This window comes from Sander vitreus, chromosome 2 (assembly GCF_031162955.1).
Source record: "Sander vitreus isolate 19-12246 chromosome 2, sanVit1, whole genome shotgun sequence".
Lineage (NCBI taxonomy): Eukaryota > Metazoa > Chordata > Actinopteri > Perciformes > Percidae > Sander > Sander vitreus.
In genome coordinates, this window is record NC_135856.1 from 20,458,276 (window position 1) to 20,476,023 (window position 17,748).

At 40.4% G+C, this 17,748-nt stretch overlaps 1 protein-coding gene across 2 annotated transcripts in view; it reads right to left on the bottom strand.

Moving 5' to 3' along the window:
- dlc1 (DLC1 Rho GTPase activating protein) overlaps positions 1-17,748 on the bottom strand; it is a 93,611-nt gene that overhangs the window by 67,405 nt on the left and 8,458 nt on the right. For both annotated transcript variants that reach the window (XM_078260648.1, XM_078260639.1), the window contains exons 3-5: positions 16,511-16,645; positions 16,043-16,156; positions 1,429-1,462 (exon numbers count right to left, since the gene is read on the bottom strand). In XM_078260648.1, coding sequence (XP_078116774.1) covers positions 1,429-1,462; positions 16,043-16,156; positions 16,511-16,645 — 283 coding nt within the window. The remainder of the gene's footprint in view (positions 1-1,428; positions 1,463-16,042; positions 16,157-16,510; positions 16,646-17,748) is intronic.

Here is a 17,748-nt window from a genome sequence, read left to right on the forward strand (position 1 = left end):
AAATGGTGGAGATACAGAGAGAGCTTTGAAGTGTCACAATGAACACTGGGCTTTGTGCTCCATCAAGTCCCCCAATACAACGCCAACTCCCAATGGCACCCCCACCCACTCCTGGGTTCCTTCACACAGACCTAGAGATGGAGGTTACATAACTTGCTTAAAGGAAGTCAGACTGATTTAAATGATGAAAAATGACCAAGAAAAACATTTGATCCCTTTGAAGTTTTTGCAAGCTTTAGCCTCCTTGTAAAAAAAAGTTTAGAGTGGGCCTCTCGCCAAAAGGTAGTGCTTACATATGCACAAACATACACACACACACACACACACACACACACACACACACACACACACACACACACACACACACAAGAACAAACATACTGACAGCTTCTGCACATTTCCCATGAAAGGTTTTCAGCAAGGGGCAGTAATTAGAGGGAGAGACAGAGCGAGAGTGAGTAAGGACTCCCAGCAGGCTTTGAGACAGTGGGGGAAGAATATGAAAGCCTCGTCCCCACGTCGAACAACCTCTCTGGTATTGTTTACCAGCGGACTGACGACACAGGGGGGTGTTTAATGAACACTGCTCCCCTGCTGGCTGTCTGAAAGTAGGTCTGTCCATCCATAGTTTCCTGATGACCCTGTGCATTACCGGCAGACTGCTGACAGTGAGGTCGGAGGCAGAATTGAGGAGCCAGTCACTACACATTGAGTTTGTTCTTAAGATCGATTCATAATAAAGTGTGCAAAGAGGATGACGCCAAGCATTGCAGAGTAATGACATAGCATGTCAATACTGAGAAAGCTATTCATCAGAAGGAAGTGAGATCATGTTTGATAATTGTAGGCCAACAAATACTACACAAGTCCAGTCACAAAAAACATGTGTACAAGGGTGTGTGTTTAAATAGATTTACATATTTTAGGCATTTAGCTGTTTATTCTTGCTTTTAGTACTGTAATATCTTTTAAAACATTGAAACATCTTATGAAGAATGTAAGAAAGAACTGCAAGGAAAAGGTAAATAAATACAGGTCAAAAGTTTTGGGCATCAGACACGACATCCAGTCTGGCTCTTATCTAGAAAAGGCGACTGGCTTGATGGTTTAGTAGATGAGTCTAGGATCTTATCTACACTCTCATCCAGTGTCTTATAGAACCAGAGCCTGTCCTCCACTCAACTCCCTCCTCCCTCCCTCCTCTTTTGCTCCATGTTGTGAACACCAGACAAGGCTATCAATCAGAAATTGCACAGCAGAATCTCTACACATGACAGACCAGACCCAGACCAGATCTATTGCAGACAAACACTTTTTCCAAACACGTGACAAAATGAGGAAAAAGAAATCTAATGAAATGCAACCTATTATTTTGAGTGTCAAGATCTGTGAGTAAATTGAAACAATGAAAAAATAGCAAGGACGTACCAGCTTTTTCTGTCTCAGGAATGGCAGAGGTGCTCTGGGAAAGACAAGAGAAAAATTATTATAGTTGAATAGTAGATGCATCATTATTCAAACTCATACAGTAAAATCCCTTGATCTACCGCTCTTTATACATTCCTAAATAAACATTTAACAATGTTTTTGTGTCATGAAAAGTAATGAAGAAACGATTGATGAAAAATATCAAATACTAGTATTTATTCAGTGTTATGATGTTGTGTTAGCTTTAATTCCTTTGCATGTTCTCCCTTCCAACCGATGGACATCTTCTGATCTATGAACATCAGAATCTACACAAGATCAAAGAATAGGACAGGGGCTTTTCTGTGTGTCTTTTGAGAGTAATTGTCCCCTGTTCAGGTGGCCCATGAGTATAACTACAATAATCCTTGATTATTGCACTATGATCAACAATATCATCATATTCTGCTCTATTATTTTAAGAATATTGTTTTAAACCAAAGAGTGTGCAGATACAGTAATGTGTTGCTACACACACACACACACACACACACACACACCAATAAGACAACTGTAGAAACACAAATTGGCCATAAACAGACAGAGCAAAAACATGGTTTCTAAAACTCCAAAGTGAAACATCGTAAAATATTGTCACAGCAGATTACAAACCCACCAGAGACTTCTGAACAAATATAACATCATTTAACGTCAGAGCACACAACGCACCCTACTCTGATTCATTGTTGATCCAAGACTCATGTAGGTAGTGTGGAGACATTACTGATAAAATCCCAACACATTTTGTAGCCATACTAGATTCTAATCATTCTGCCCATGAATATTTCCTCCTTTGGCTTTATTGTGGGTTTTAGAAAATAATACTGCTTTAAAACCTGGGTTTCTGGTACAAAAATAGAGCATTCGTGTCTGATTTCATTGGCAAGTGTGTGTGTGTGTGTGTGTGTGTGTGTGTGTGTGTGTGTGTGTGTTTGTGTGGAGGGCAGCAGTCAGTTGGAATGCAAAGGTCTTTCTTGCCTCTGACTTTTGACCTCAGGTTCCTTGGCTGACCTCCACACCCTGACCTGTTTTAATCCACACTCCCCTGGAACAGATCAGACAGGACAAGGAGGACAAGGTACATTCTCAATACAATTTATCCACATTGCCTTTGGTGTTCAAAAAGCTGTAGATATCTACTTTTCCTCTTGATATTTCTATTCAGATAAATGCCTCCTCCGTGTTTATTTTTTCCCCTCAGGCCTAATTAAAGTGATTTAGCTGTGTCCTGCTGTGGCTACTTTAAAGCCTGTTTACCCTTTGCCACCTACTTACATAACAGATTCAGGACAACCACAGCCACACTAGCCTCTTTCACACAGCCTGTTCTAGGCGGGAATGTTGTGCCGTTATTCCGCCTCGCCGTTCTGTATAAAAAAGGAATAGACACGTAATGGGGGGGACAGAGTTCTTCCGCCGTTAAGCCGGCAGCAGAGGTATTCCCCCCCCCCCACACACACACACACACAAACACACTAAATGTCAACGCTGTTGTGTTACACGTCATGCTTCTTTTGCTTCCGGAATGCCAACATGCTATCTAAAAATCAGACACTGGGGTTGTTTGGTTATGTGTAAAAAAAAAAGCAAAGCAAGCGTAATGGCGGATGTTCTTTACAGCAGTATTGCGGAATCTCTGTGTAAAAAAGCCAACTGATTATCATCTACTACAGGCCCTTCACCTCTCAAATATCAAGGGAGCTCTTATATTTTATGATGAACCACCACAGGTGTGACACAGTCTAGTGAGACTGAATACCATAGCCCGTTCCCAATTCCCAGTGTGTGCATCCCCGATTCCTCTCCTCGATTCCCCTCCTTGCGTCTTAGTCCCGCCCACAGTTAATGTGTCAGGCCGGTCTCGGACACAACGTGCACGGGCTCGGGTTGGGTCGGGCTTGGTTTTTTGGGCCAGATCTAAGCTCTAATACGCTGTATTTTATGTTCTCTGTCAGAGCAGAACCGTGTTCAAGGCAACTTCAATATATTTACTTTGAGTTCAAGTCACAGCGTGGCAAAATGTGATAAGAATGTACGGGGTCGTACATTTTTATTTGTTGTATTTAACACACACGCACACGCACACGCACACACACACACACAAACATAGGCCTATATATTTATAATAGGCTACATATACAGTAGTTCTTGATACAAACATTAGTACAAATGTTTGTATAAAGAACTATACAAATATAAAGGCCAGGGCTATATTATATACACACAAACACAAATTATTATTATTATCTATTATTAATGCGTGAATCTGCTCTTTATCCAAATCCGCCGGTAAGCTTAACATCTTCCACCCACCTAATTATTTTCTCCGATTTAGAGACTTGCAGGGACGTTTAACTGTCCCTCAGCAGTCCCTGCAGGATCTGTTGCTTTTTAAACAATGTATTGTATTGAGCCTATGAGTGTTTTCTATAACGATTTAGCCTACTTTAATGATTAGAGATGCTTGTAAATGTTTCCATACGTGCAGAAATGCCACTGCAGCTGATATCGTTGAATATTAAAGCAGCAAAACTAACTGTAGTTATAAACTGGACTGAGGAAACAGAACTAGACCTTTAGCTTCTAAAATAATCACAGTAAAGTTAAGTTGCTGTTCTTCGAGTCTCTCAGACGCACTTACAAATGAAGCTCTGTTATGTTCACATTTTAGAGAATGTTCATAATACATTCCTCCTTGTGTATTATTTCACCCACCCGCTAGTAATCAGAATGTTACTTTGTATGATATGACCGGCCCGATCTGTAATGTTAGATTAACCACGGAGCCGCGGATATTATCGCTCTCTCTCCCCTTTTCTCACGCCTCTTTGTTTACATGCCACGGGTGAGAAGTCTTCCGCCAAGGATTCATCGGCGTATTCATATGCTCGATTCTCACTCCTCGATGTGCATTTTAGGAATTGGGACGTCATGGCGTGCTGAGAATGATTTCCGGGTCACAAGCTGGAGGATCGAGGATCAAGAAGTCGAGGAGGTACAAATTTGGGAATTGGGAAAGGCCCAATGCCTTCTCACATATGCAAGTTTGTTTTTGCTAACGTGTTGTCTGATCAATGCTGGATAAAGTGTTGTCTTGGTCCTAATCTGTTTTACTCAGATTTTTTAGAAGCCAGTGGGGTGAGGTGTCTGCGCATACAAACTTTATCTAAAATCCAAATCTAAAAGTACATCACAAATGGTACATCTGCGGAGGTGTGTGTGCGTATATATGTGTGTGCACATGTATTTGTGCATAATGTGTATGGGCAAAACAGCATGATTGTTGATCTTAAAGAAGGCCTGAGGGCCAAAACATCATCTAAATAAAAGAGAAATGCATGCATGGAGCCAGAGTGTGCAACACTTTTTCCTACTTAAGTCTAAATCCAGTGATCAGCACTACACTTGGTGTGTGTTAGCTTTATAATTTATTGCTGATTAATGACCCAATAAAGACACCAGGGAGAAGCCACAGCCAGAGACTCCTACTCACCCCTCTGCCACTAAATCATCAGCACAAACAGAACAACAACAGTGAGGTGAAATCAGAGATAGATTTATATTTAGTGCTGTTTCAGCTGTTGGACTCTTTTTTTGCCACAACAGTGTCCTTGCTGCATTCCCCTGTGTGCAAAACACTGTAGATAGTGTGTGATTTAGTCAAGACAACACTAGCAACCTGGTGTGTTTTTGCCTATTTATCAATTGGCAAACAGGTTAGCTATTTTCTCCACTTTTTTTCTTTGACATTCACCCTTACAGTTTAATTTGAAAGATCACCAATGTCTTATTTTTATTTATTTAAGTTAGTTAGTTTAGTTTTGAATTAAAATGAGCATGCTTTATATGGTTGGCAACTGCACCATTATGTTTTTTTCTTTTCTTCAACAAATTATATGAAAAGGCCAAAACCAACACCATCCTACCAAGTACTGCCTGTGTAGCCAAAGCCTGATATAGTTTATTGATTGTGTCACAAACCTATCCAAAATCTATAACACATCGGTTAGCCACATTGTTGCAGCTGGTGTACATAATGACTTTGGCCGCATGCACTCTAGTTTATTTGAGTCAATCCCACATACACCATTCTTCTGCTGTAAATACTGATGCTCACCAAATGTGTATTAATCCGCTTCTGAAAATAGTCCCCCCAAAAAAGCCCTATTTATTCACCTTTCAGTAACATTTGCTAGAAACTACATTGCCCAACTGTTTTAGGAACATTTCTTGCCGTTTTTTAAAAAGTGAAAATATATATTTTTGACCCATTTTTAATATTTACATTTTAAGTAGGAATGAATAGACTTGGGGCTCAGTGCCAGAGACAGGGTACGGAAGTCGGAAAAAGTATCAAGACAGATGGACTAACACATTGTTGGGTTTAGTCATTTTGTAGGATTTGTTGACAATAAGAACATAGAATATCACCAGCCTTATTATTTAATCTGTGGTGATAGATTAACATATTCATCACACAGAATGTTACATATGGACAGAACTAAATCCATTCATGTGTGGATTTGTGCCAAAGGTTTATCTTCTTATATTTGGCACAGTGGTGTTAAAAGAAAAAAATCAATAGATTTTTAATAATCAGCTACAACTCCACAACTTGCACAAGAATGGCCTTGAATAATTGAATCAATATGGGAGGTCTGTGTGGCTTCTTCACTTAGCACTAACAAGACATTTCAGTTCACCAGTGTGCGCCCTTCCTATTGTGTAAACACTGCACCACGGGTTCCTGTCAATGACCCATGAAGTCACTTACACACAGTGTAAATCTCACCTTTACACAATGCTGTTTTCCCTCATAATAGCAATTACAGTTGAATAAATGTGAGTGAGAGAGCAAAGAGCCTAACAAGAATGTGAATAAATGGGTACCAGCAAGTACCAGTGTTTTCATAGCACCAGGATCACATATTTCCCGATGTTAGCCTGCGTTCCCCTGGCATGCCACAGTGCAGGTTGTCCAAGTGTGGGGTTGTCCGGGCCGTGTCAGGTGTCCACTGGGGAGCTGTAGGCTGCAGAGCACACAAGCATCAGCTGCCTCATTTACTGCCACTAATTTACTGGAAGTGGGTTGTGTGGGGGGCACATGGGGTATGGTATGTTTGCTTAACATGTCTGTGTGTGTGTGTGTGTGTGTGTGTGTGTGTGTGTGTGTGTGTGTGTGTGTGTGTGTAGTAGCCTGCAAGCATGTGTGCCTGTATGAACAACCACGGTAGGGTCCTTTTGTCATTACTGTAGCAGGAACCTTAAGCTACATCTATACTACTACATTTTCATTTTTAAACGCCATTTTGAAACAAAAACTATCTCGGTCCACATTTAGGTATCAGAAATGATTAAATGTCTTGCTCATCATTTTAGACACATTTCCCCCAAATTCAGCCAAACATATCTTTGCAAATTTTGGGAACCCCACTAGAAGTTTAAATAATGTGCTGAAGGTTTGAACAAAGTTTGGCTGCACAGCATGAGTTTGTTCCAACTCATTCACTGGTGGAGTTTTAAATCACGAAGTATCTGAAAGAATAAATAACAAAGAGTATAAAACTTAAATATTTGGTTTCATATTTTAGTACCTATGTTACAGACACATTTTGGTTGGTACCAAATAAAAAACATTGAGGTTAAATACACAGCTCTAGTAACAATTCATTTTTTTTGTATTAGTACTGGATCCTGCATTGTGTACAGCTGTGTGCACATGCTTCTCTGATTGAGTGAGTGAGTGAGTCAGAGATGTTAAGCAAACAATTGGCATGTGGCTATTGCACAATAATTCCGAGCAGTCCACCATGCCTCTCTCAACCCCACCGCCACCCTCTCATCCCCAGCCCCCCTCATGCACTGCAGCTGCAGTGTCTGTGTGTGTGTGTGTGTGTGTGTGTGTGTGTGTGTCTGTGTGTGTGTGTGTGTGTGTGTGTGTGTGTGTGTGTGTGACCACCCATGGTCTGTGCTGGTCAAGGATTAGGGGGCTCAGGCTAACCCAAACCTTTTTCTCCACCACTTAACGCAAATGGCTTAATTGGTGCAGATGGCTTATGGTCAGGTAAGTTGCCGGCTCCGGCACTAGACGTATAAGTCAACTGTGTGATAGAGGGAAGCGAGACATTGTGATTGTGTGTGTGTGTGTGTGTGTGTGTGTGTGTGTGTGTGTGTGTGCAAGTGCACGTCTGTCCAGGGCCTTTGGAGATGTTATCTGGAGCTCATTTCTGTTTTTTTGACTGGCATGAATGTGCTCTTTCTGCCCTGCACTTATAAAAGAATTTATTCTCCATGCTCTGCCGACCCCTGAGTGCACGTGTGCAGGGAAACGTGGGAAACAATTTCTTTTTAGCCTTCTCCTTGAGGAAAAGTCCAACCCCCCCACTCCCTACTTTCTCCCCCGGATCCTCTTTTCACATTTTAATAGTTTCCATATGTCACACTTGAAGTGTGTCAACAGGAAGTGATGTGATGGCTTGGTGTAATGATGCATTGGAACATTTCCTACAGAAGATGTATATTAGCATCCAGATGTTGGATTTAACAGCTATTTTAAAAGAAAACAACTTCTGATGACATTTGGAAATGTCTCAGTAACATGTACTGGCATCTTGTATAATGCTAAGGGGAAATCTATAGCATGAATGAGTGCACGTTCAGTCTTTAGTATGCTTTTACCATACACAATGTGCACTAACACACACACTCAGACTGCTAGCTGAGGCCTCATTCTCTCACTTAACCTTGAGTCTGAAAGAGAGTGAGAAAAGTGTATATGCACACACACACACACACACACACACACACACACACACACACACACACACACACACACACACACACACACACACCTTTGTTTACAAGAGAAAGCCAAAGCGAAGGCTTCTGGTTTCAGGCAGTGTCTGGTGGGATTTAGTGCGGGCCCCTGGAGCATAAACTGTGAACTGGCCCTTGGAATCCATCAACGGAAGAGAGAATAACACTTAACTTGTCTGACCATAAGACTCTTCCTCCTGAAAGGCAAACTGGTCATCACCAGACTTTACTTCTTAGGTCATTCTTACAGCTAGAGCTCCCTGCTACATAAATATAAACTGTGAATCGTTATCCAACTTCAGGTATAACTTCACTAAACATAAAATGTTTCTGCATGTGTGCATGCAGACCATACGGCCTTTGCCCAGACAATGTCCTCAATGAGATTCTATGGTTCTCACTATGCATCCAATAAAATTGGGGTGGGATTTTGTGTTTCTATTTATAAATCAGTGTGAGGAAAGACAGTCACACTCTCGTAGCTACGATGCAAGCCTGGCTACAAGTGTGCAACCGTCTTTCCTCACACTTGAACTTTTGTCATGGTCAGCACCTCTCCAACACTGGAGAACAACATCACAAAATACAAACCGCATAAATCATCAATCCATCATCTATTATTGGTTATTCTGACAAAAAAAGGTTTTTCTTTATCATGTTACCAAGTAGCTCCACAAGTGGTTTTAAAAAGGGGGAATAAAAAGTCTAGATGGATGACAAAAACACATGGGACTGTTTTGTTCATGTTATTCTACTCCTGCCTTATTACACTGATTAAGAGACAAAATGTTTCACCTGTTCCCGCTCACCACGTTGAATTTGTCCCTATTAACCAGAGTTAATAGGGATAAGTGTTATGATCCCAACTGCACCAACAATGCTAGCCTGTGGATTAGCCGCTGACATTTTTGGGAGAAAGCTGAGAGGGGGTTAACAACACAGACAGATTAGACTGTCCTCTGTAGAAGACTGTGGGGGCCCCATAGCAGTCCTGTGGCAGACACCCAGCTTATTGAATTTCCAGAAGGACCAGTGGGCGAGACCTAGCTGGGTCGCAGTTTTGACTGTCTATTTTAGAGGGCACTGCATTTAGATGTTGCAGCAGAGCATTGACTGCTGGGTAACCCAACTGTAAACACACTTTGTGCACATGTACAGTTTCACATGCCACAATGAGATTATAAGAAATAAAAAACCCTTCAATAGGAAGGCCACGTTCCTTCCTTAAACATAAAAGCTAAGTGCAAAGATCAGTAATTGGGTGAGACACTCAGGTGTATATTGACTGAGGTAAGACTGAGGTATGTAACTTCAGACAACATGAATGAAAACACACATTCAAAACAAAAATGTGAAAACATGCTCAAGCTGCATGTTACAAAACCCTAAATCACAAGCCTGAATAACCCAGTATATGCCCCTTTATGGTAAGGACAAATTTCAACGTTGCTAAAATGTCCAGAAGATGGCCAGGTATGTCCACTATTTTTAAAAACATAACAAGACGTCTCAATGTTTGCTGGGCTTGGACATGGAGAGGACGTCTCATCACAACCATTTCACAACCAAAACAATTGTCCATAAAATGTCGTATTAAAACACAAAACAAAGACACATACATTTGCTTTTTCCATAGCAATAATATGATCAATATTTCCAGGTTTGTTAGAAGAGGGTCTGCTTGGACCATTATTGGATGTGGACACTACACTATCTGGCCGTCCACCTCATAACCAAGTTGCCGTTTATGACGCCACCATCTGACCAATGTTTGCTAGGAAGTGTTGATTAAATTGCACCTGGTTTAACAATGAATTCCTTTGTACATGTTTCAGCATCTATAAATGTGTGTGCTTCTGAGAGTGCATTCGGTTTGTTCATTCTGTGATTTATGGCGGTTCATTATCAGCGGGCTGCAGGGGTGTTTCCAGATACCTGCATTATCCAGTCATCCTTAAGATTTAATGTCAACAAGTACCATCACCTGCACTTTTTACTGTCTCCTAATGTAATAGATGTGTGTTACGCTTAATTGTCTGATTGTGCATGCCTTTAACACTACCAACGACTTGTTAGCAAAAAATACAGCAGAGTGATGTTTTCATGTTAGATGAAAAATTATGATTCATCTAAGATTAAAAGTACCAAAAAACATATGGAGCCAGTAAATCACATCTGATTTAGGAACATGTTGTCATAAAAACAGAGAGTTGCCATAGAGCACAGGGGTGTAAACAGATTTATGTGATGTTTGACTTCTACAAAAGATGCTAAAACAGAAAACGTATTCTGTCAAATAATTAAGCGTAATATAGCTCAAATCCATTTGGAGAAAATGTTCAGTATAAATACCGAGTTAGGCTGATACATGTGGACAATTTCAATACATTTCATGATGGCATGCTTTGGCTTTGTGCTCTGGTTTCTTTTCGATTTTGTTTTCTAATGATACTCTGCCAACTACAAAAAAATGAGAAATACTGTATATTTATTCAGTATATCCTTCTATCTACTGTTCTTGGAGTGCTTTATACAACAGCTATAGCCTTGAATCCACAGGAAAAACAAGATTTCCTTGTGGGGGTTGAGGAGAAGTTCATTTTCTACATCCTGCTACAAACACAAGCCTTTTCTTTTTTCTTGCCCACTTTTTTTAAAACCACAGCAGGTCTGTGTTTGTCTCCTTGTTACAGCTGTGCTCAACAGAGGAGAGAGCTTGGGGACAATGACAGCAACATGGCTAGCGTGGCCATGACCAGAGCCACTGCTGGCAGGCCTTGTCAGACTGAATGGCGGTTAGTTTCATAGCTCACTGACTCATTATGGCCTACTACAGTCTTTAAGCCAAATACGTGGGTGGAATGTAGGCAAACATAATTATGCCTGCTGCATATGTTGTTGACCTAGGATGGGAATGAGTTAGAGAGAGAGAGAGAGAGAGAGAGAGAGTGGGAGCAAATGTAGAGATAAATAAAAGGCAGTAAAAGCAGATAAATATTGAGTCTTGTATCTTTGTGAGACATTGAGAAGGTGTGGTTTGGATAAAGGATGTTTGGGGGACTTTGAGGCTGCCAAACCGGAACACGGAGGAAGGACAGAGCAGAGATCTGCTAGTGACCTTAGCACGCAAAGCACATCACTTCTATTGTCCACCAAACTACAGTAAGATAAAGAGCTATGTACATACATAACCAACTGATAGGGAATAAAGTCTGTCCGTCATTCTGAAATAAAAATATCTCTCAATCAATCATCTCGACAAAAATCCCATGACTCCGGACATGAAAACTCCAGAGATATGAAATCTGGTACTTTCAGAATTCCCTGTCAAATAGCGGCAACACCACCTAAGGAGATGACAGAAGCGGTGTTGCTGTGGAGACGAAATACAGATCCAAAGGGTCAAAGTTTGCCCTGTTATGAAATATTTACTAAAGACGATAGGGCAGCGCCTTCTCTGTCACCATACAGTGCATGCATGACATGTAAAACACCCCTGTGCTAAATTTAACAGACAGCCATGGTCTGTGACTTGTTCGGTAACTGAGGTCTGTAGGGGATTCTGAGTATGTCTTGCTGGTGAGAACGCTCCGCGCTGAGGGTGACTGATATGTTGTTTCCTTCTGTAACATTCAGAGGAAGGTGGTCAGGGGTCAGCAGCCTCCACCCTCCTCTGTGGCTTGGCACATCCTCTGCAGCCACTCTAAAAATAGAGTCACATAACAAATGGCTCTTACACCAGGCACAACTTTATACTTATAAAGCCAAATCATTGACAGCTAATACCATGACACACAATTTTACAAATTCTTTAAAAAGATAACAGCTAGTGCTACTCAAGATTGGAAATAAATACACCAAAGAATGAAATCTTTCGGTGAGAGAATATAATTCGGTGAGAGTTTAAACTATTATTTGATTAACCGATTAGTTGATTGGAAAAAACAATAATCATCATAATAATAGTAATTAGTTTCTCACCAAAATGCCAAACATCATTGGTTTCAGATTCTCAAGTGTGAATATGTTCTACTTTTCTTTGTTTTATGCGACTGTAAACTGACTGACTGTTTGGGTTTAAGACTGTTAGTTGGACAAAACGGGACATTTGACAATCTCACCTTAAGCTTCAGCAATTTTCACTATTTTTTGACATTTTTATAGACCAAATGATTAATCGATTGAGAAAATTATCAGCAGATTGAGCGATAATGAAAGTAATCGTTGCAGCCCTAAATATAATATACAGCCGAATCAATAGATACACATCAGTCTATAAACCAAATAACAGCCACCTGTTGCAACACAACAATGCAAGTTAAATAACATGGCAAGACACCTGCTACACTAAGCAAGTAATAGAAACCTGCCAACAAAAACACTCAGGGGCAAAGAATAGCAGTTCCACCATGAGAAAAAAACACCTGCTGTGGCACAACATCCGCTAGATGTTAGCCCCTAATTCGATGCAAGAATAACAGCCACCTGCTGAAGGCTAACAATAGCCACCAGCTAAGCCAGCAAGAGCCAATAATCTATCCACTTGAACCCAATGCCTTATACACAACAGTGAGTGAATGATACATGCCAAGTGAATGTCCACTCCACTCACCAACATACACAGTCACATACTACACATTTATCATTGTTACATAAATAACAGAACAGCACAAGTATGTGCTCGGTACAATCCCACCAGAGTGTTACACTGAGTGCCAGGAGGTGTCAGAGGGATAGTACGAACACAAATACCAGTTACCTCTTGCATAATCCATCATAAGATGGAAGGAATGCAAATGCACAATGATAAACACTTAACCCATATCAAAATACACACACACCAGCCATTCCTCTGCAATCATCAGCAAGACACATAAGACAGTCACATTTCTTTCCCCCTGATTACACTGATGCTTTCTGAGGTTTTAATGCCTAGATACACATCTGGCAGTCATCCAAAGTTCATACAACTGTTATTACATATGTACCTCTGTTTTTAAAATCGTTATTTACCGGTAAACGTTGTGTTCCTTATGTTTCACTGGCACGTCCCAGAAGCGTGACTCCCCGACCAACATTGAAAGCAGTGACAGTGACTTCAGTCCCCCCAAGGCTAATACCAGTAATAGTTGTCTTAAATAAATGTCTTTGCTTTGGTCTGGAGGAAAGAATTACTGGGTTCTCACTGGAAAAGTGAAGAAGTGAATTAACACCACAGAATTGACCCAGGATCAATTGATAGTGTAATAAAGTGACTGTACACATAATGTACCTTCTCAAAAAAAAGTGAATTTAGTCTCAAGTTACTCTTTAAGTAAAATAAGAACAAACAACTGTCAGTTTGTCTTACTTCCTGCCCTAATTTCAGATTTCAACCTCTCACTGACCTTCTACATTGAGATATTTATCTTAATACTTAATATACAGTATCAAGATTGTGTTGTAATATGTCCACATACTACTCCCTTTTTTTTAATCTCTGCTCATAAATTACAGGAGTATGTGCAGTAGCAATTTCTGTGTTGGTGTTACCTTTAAAACGGGTTGCGCTGACCATTGGCTTGCCCAAAAGATATATGTTGTTTGCCGTCTTGAGTAAACTTGCAAATACCTTCTTGTTAAGAATGATGTCAAGACACGTTCAAGGCAACACGTGGAAATGCTTATTTTCATGGTTTTTGTATACATTAGCCTGGATTCAGGCTTTTTTGAACAATAGGTTTGTTTATTTGTTTTCAGTGTATGATTGGTTTGTTGTGTATTGTGTTGTGTATTTACTTTACATGGACAGTTTTATAAAATCCAAAAGCCCTACAATAAATCCTATTATTCAAATGTTTAGCCTTTGTCAACACTGTTTGTCTGATATCAGACAGAGTTGTCAACTAGTTAATCTCCATTTACATCTTCATCAGATCAGTCAACTCTGTGGAATGGACGGGTTTTAAAGGTCTGGACCCAGGCAACAACAATGTGTCAGAAAGGTATTGATTAAACTTGATCAGAAGTTTTGAGACTGTAGTTTGTGGTACTGTATTTCTTGTATTGTGCACAGTTCTGGTAATTCAGTCACCCCATGTATAATCTATAAAAGCTGTCAGTGGTACAGTGTAATGGTTAACATTAAAGAAAGGATGAGACGTCCCATTATAACATTAGATTACACTCACATAAAAGGGAAACAAAGGTTAGACATTTGCTCTGGGAACATTTTACAGTAAAATTAGGACTCTGCATACTACCTTTCCTGTCATTAGAACTGAGTAGTCTTTTTATATAATAGCAATGTATAGTAATTATTCTGTTCTTGAATAATCTATCATATTATGTATGTTGTCATCTTGTAAAACACAACTGTTGTAATGTTAAATCAAAACCTCAACCCTGGTTCTTCCTCACATGTGCCTTGTGTTTACATCATATAAAGGATTTGTATTGTCTAGCTAAAAAGATTAAGTGGGCATCCCAACACTTTAAGTCTGAAAGGATTCAACAGTCACTTTAACCACTGAGAATCCCCTTCATGAAGTCATCATCTCTTTGGCCTCAATCAATCACCCCGCAGGCCTCAACTGTAAAAAGCCTCCTATTAGGCGCAGTAAAAGCACTGTTTACCCAAGCTTAGTGAGTTACCTTGGGTTACTGCAGGAATGGAGGTTGTGGAAACAGTTGGCCACAGACTTTATACATCACACATCATTGAGCATGTTGCTCTGTGTCCCTTAAAGTAACCGTCACACGAGTGAATTTTGCTTTCTTTTGAGACAGCATAAGAGTTGTGATGTGCAGCAAGACAAAGCAATGTCGACAAGGAATTGCGAGAGATAATTCAAGAATGTGAGACATCCTTTTCATCAACAAATTCTGACATTTCCACAGGTTGCAATGTTTTGTTCTATCGAGATAAGAGAACTGTTTTGCAATAGAAACATCCTGTTCGGCATTTAGGGTTACCTTATTATGCATCACTACATCATGAGATAAAGTGTCTCAAAGCATTTTTTTTTAACATTTCAATTCAAACTATTGTAAAAGCTTTCTTGAGTGCTCAGTCTGCTGTCTAACGGCCTTGTTCACTTTGCCCTCGTTGAAGGCAACAACAAAGCAAGGCTGACAAAGTAATTAAGTGAGCAAGCAAGAGGTTTGAAGATGCACGTCTCACTTGAAGCGTGTCCCCCTCTCACCCCCCCCGGCCTGGCTTTTTACCCCCAGACCTCCCTTTTGACCCCTTTGTTGGGTTGAAGGGGTCTAGATCTTTGGAACCAGCTAATTATAGAATTTTAGCGTCTGCTTGGCTAAGCCCTAAGTGCTGGGGGACATTCCTACAATTGGGGGATTCAATTGTGTGTGTGTGTGTGTGTGTGTGTGTGTGTGTGTGTGTGTGTGTGTGCCTTCTGTGTCCTGGTTTTATTTTAACTTTTGTACCACTAAGAGAAAAAAAGTTTGTTTTATTGGAGACATAAAGGTTGTTTAACAGTAGCTCGATGCTCAACTAAAATGAAACTATGCAAATGAGAGAAACCAGAAATCAAAACAGCCTCAAGTATTCCATATTGATGTTTCGAGGTCTTAAAATCATCCAAATTGATTTGGAGGTCTAGTTTTATTAAAGTATATAATTCCCAATTCATCTGGATCTCTCTGGGATAGTTTAAAAAAAAACTGTAAATATTGCAAGAATAACATTCATACTTTAGAAATGGAGACACACAAACCTGGCCATATCAGTTTAGATAAAATGCAAAAGCTTCTATCTTACCCCACTCTTAGGTTTTGCTCCAAGGGCTGGTGTAGGTCCTGAGGTAGAGGCAGCAGGAAAGTGTAGATGTGGAGAGTTTTGTGATGCTTCTGGTACAGATCCTAAATCAAACTCCTGCACAGGTTAAAGAAAAAGATGTAGGCATTACATTGTTGTGCAAAGAGCAGAATTTTCCTCTAACATTTAAGTATTTCTTCAAAGATGATCAACCCCATAGGTTTTATAAATGCAAAGCACACTACACAGTTCATCAGCCGATGAAAGATACCCAGTGTCCATAGACATTGCTATACCTCATAATGACCACAAGGGGACAGATAAGAATACTGTAGGTGAGGGAAGACATGAAAGAATAAATGAAAGTAATTTCTGAAACCATTGGGTGCAATACATTTATTTTATAAAGTGTTGTTTGAACTGCAGTAGAAACTGCACCTAAATCCAGCAAGGTAACTTGCAGGTGCGTACCATGAGTTGTCTTCGATGGAGGATTGGCGTGCTGTCCATAGAGGAGGTGGCACTGAGGGCATTCTCAATTTCCTGGTCCAACTGGTCCAGCTTCATCAGCAGCAACACCATTGAGTCCAGACGAGCATGCTCACGCTGAATAAAGAGACAAATCAGATAAATAAAAAATTACCTTTGCACTGACCTCATAAGTGTAGTAGAGACACTGAAACCCAAATTGCTCCCGATATATAGACCCGTGCTTTGAATAGCAGCTCTGCCCCCATCAGTGTGTGAGTGGGTGAATGAGAGGAAGATTGTAAAGTGCTTTGTCTGTTAAGGTAGAAAAGCACTACATAAAACTGGACAGGATGACATTTGTTTCCCTGGCTAGTAGTCTCGCATTGCCAAACCTTCCTCCACAGCACTGCGGAGGAAGGTCTGGCTAGTCCACACAGCATTCTAAAATGGGAGAAAAATGTGCTCTGGTTTATTGGCATTTCTTTAAACCAATCACAATCGTCTTGGGCAGCGCTAAGCCCCGGACGCAATGACGGTGCCTCTGCAAAATAGCCTCGGAAAGGAACTCGTTTTGGTAGAACTTGTGTGTGTTCCAAAGTTGTTTTGGTCGTGTAACAGAAAACTCGAGATTGGACAGAAAGTCTAGCTAGCTGTCTGGTTTTACCCTGCAGAGATCTGAGGAGCAGTTAACCATAGTCCTCATAAATCGACCGGAGTTTAGAATGCCAACACAAAGAAAGCGGAAAATAACGGACATCCGGCCTAAAACGAGGGACTTTCAGCGGAATTTCCGACAGCACCTGAACAATCCCGGAAGTGCAACGTCGTCGATATAGCCTACCTGGCTACTGAACTATTCAGTGTGGGGATGGCTTACTCTAAACTGTCAAAAGGGAAATTAGCTGAAAATACTTAGAAACCAGCTTTCTAGCATATAAACAAAAGACATATAAACTTCATTCATTGATGTTTTTGTGTTTTCTGTTGAATGATGCAGTTATCTTACCACTAATAAACCAGATAAATCAGTAATTAAAGGCATACTATGTAACTTTTCCCTCTTTGGTCCCCCTACCAGTTGTCCCATTGGAACTACAGCCCCGCGAGCTGTAGTTCCAATGAGACAACCTGTAGGGAGACCGAAGAGGGAAAAGTTAAATAGTATGACTTTAAGATCATATCTATTTCCAGTCATTCCAGTTCAGGCTACATTTTGTTGAGAAACATCAGGGATAGCA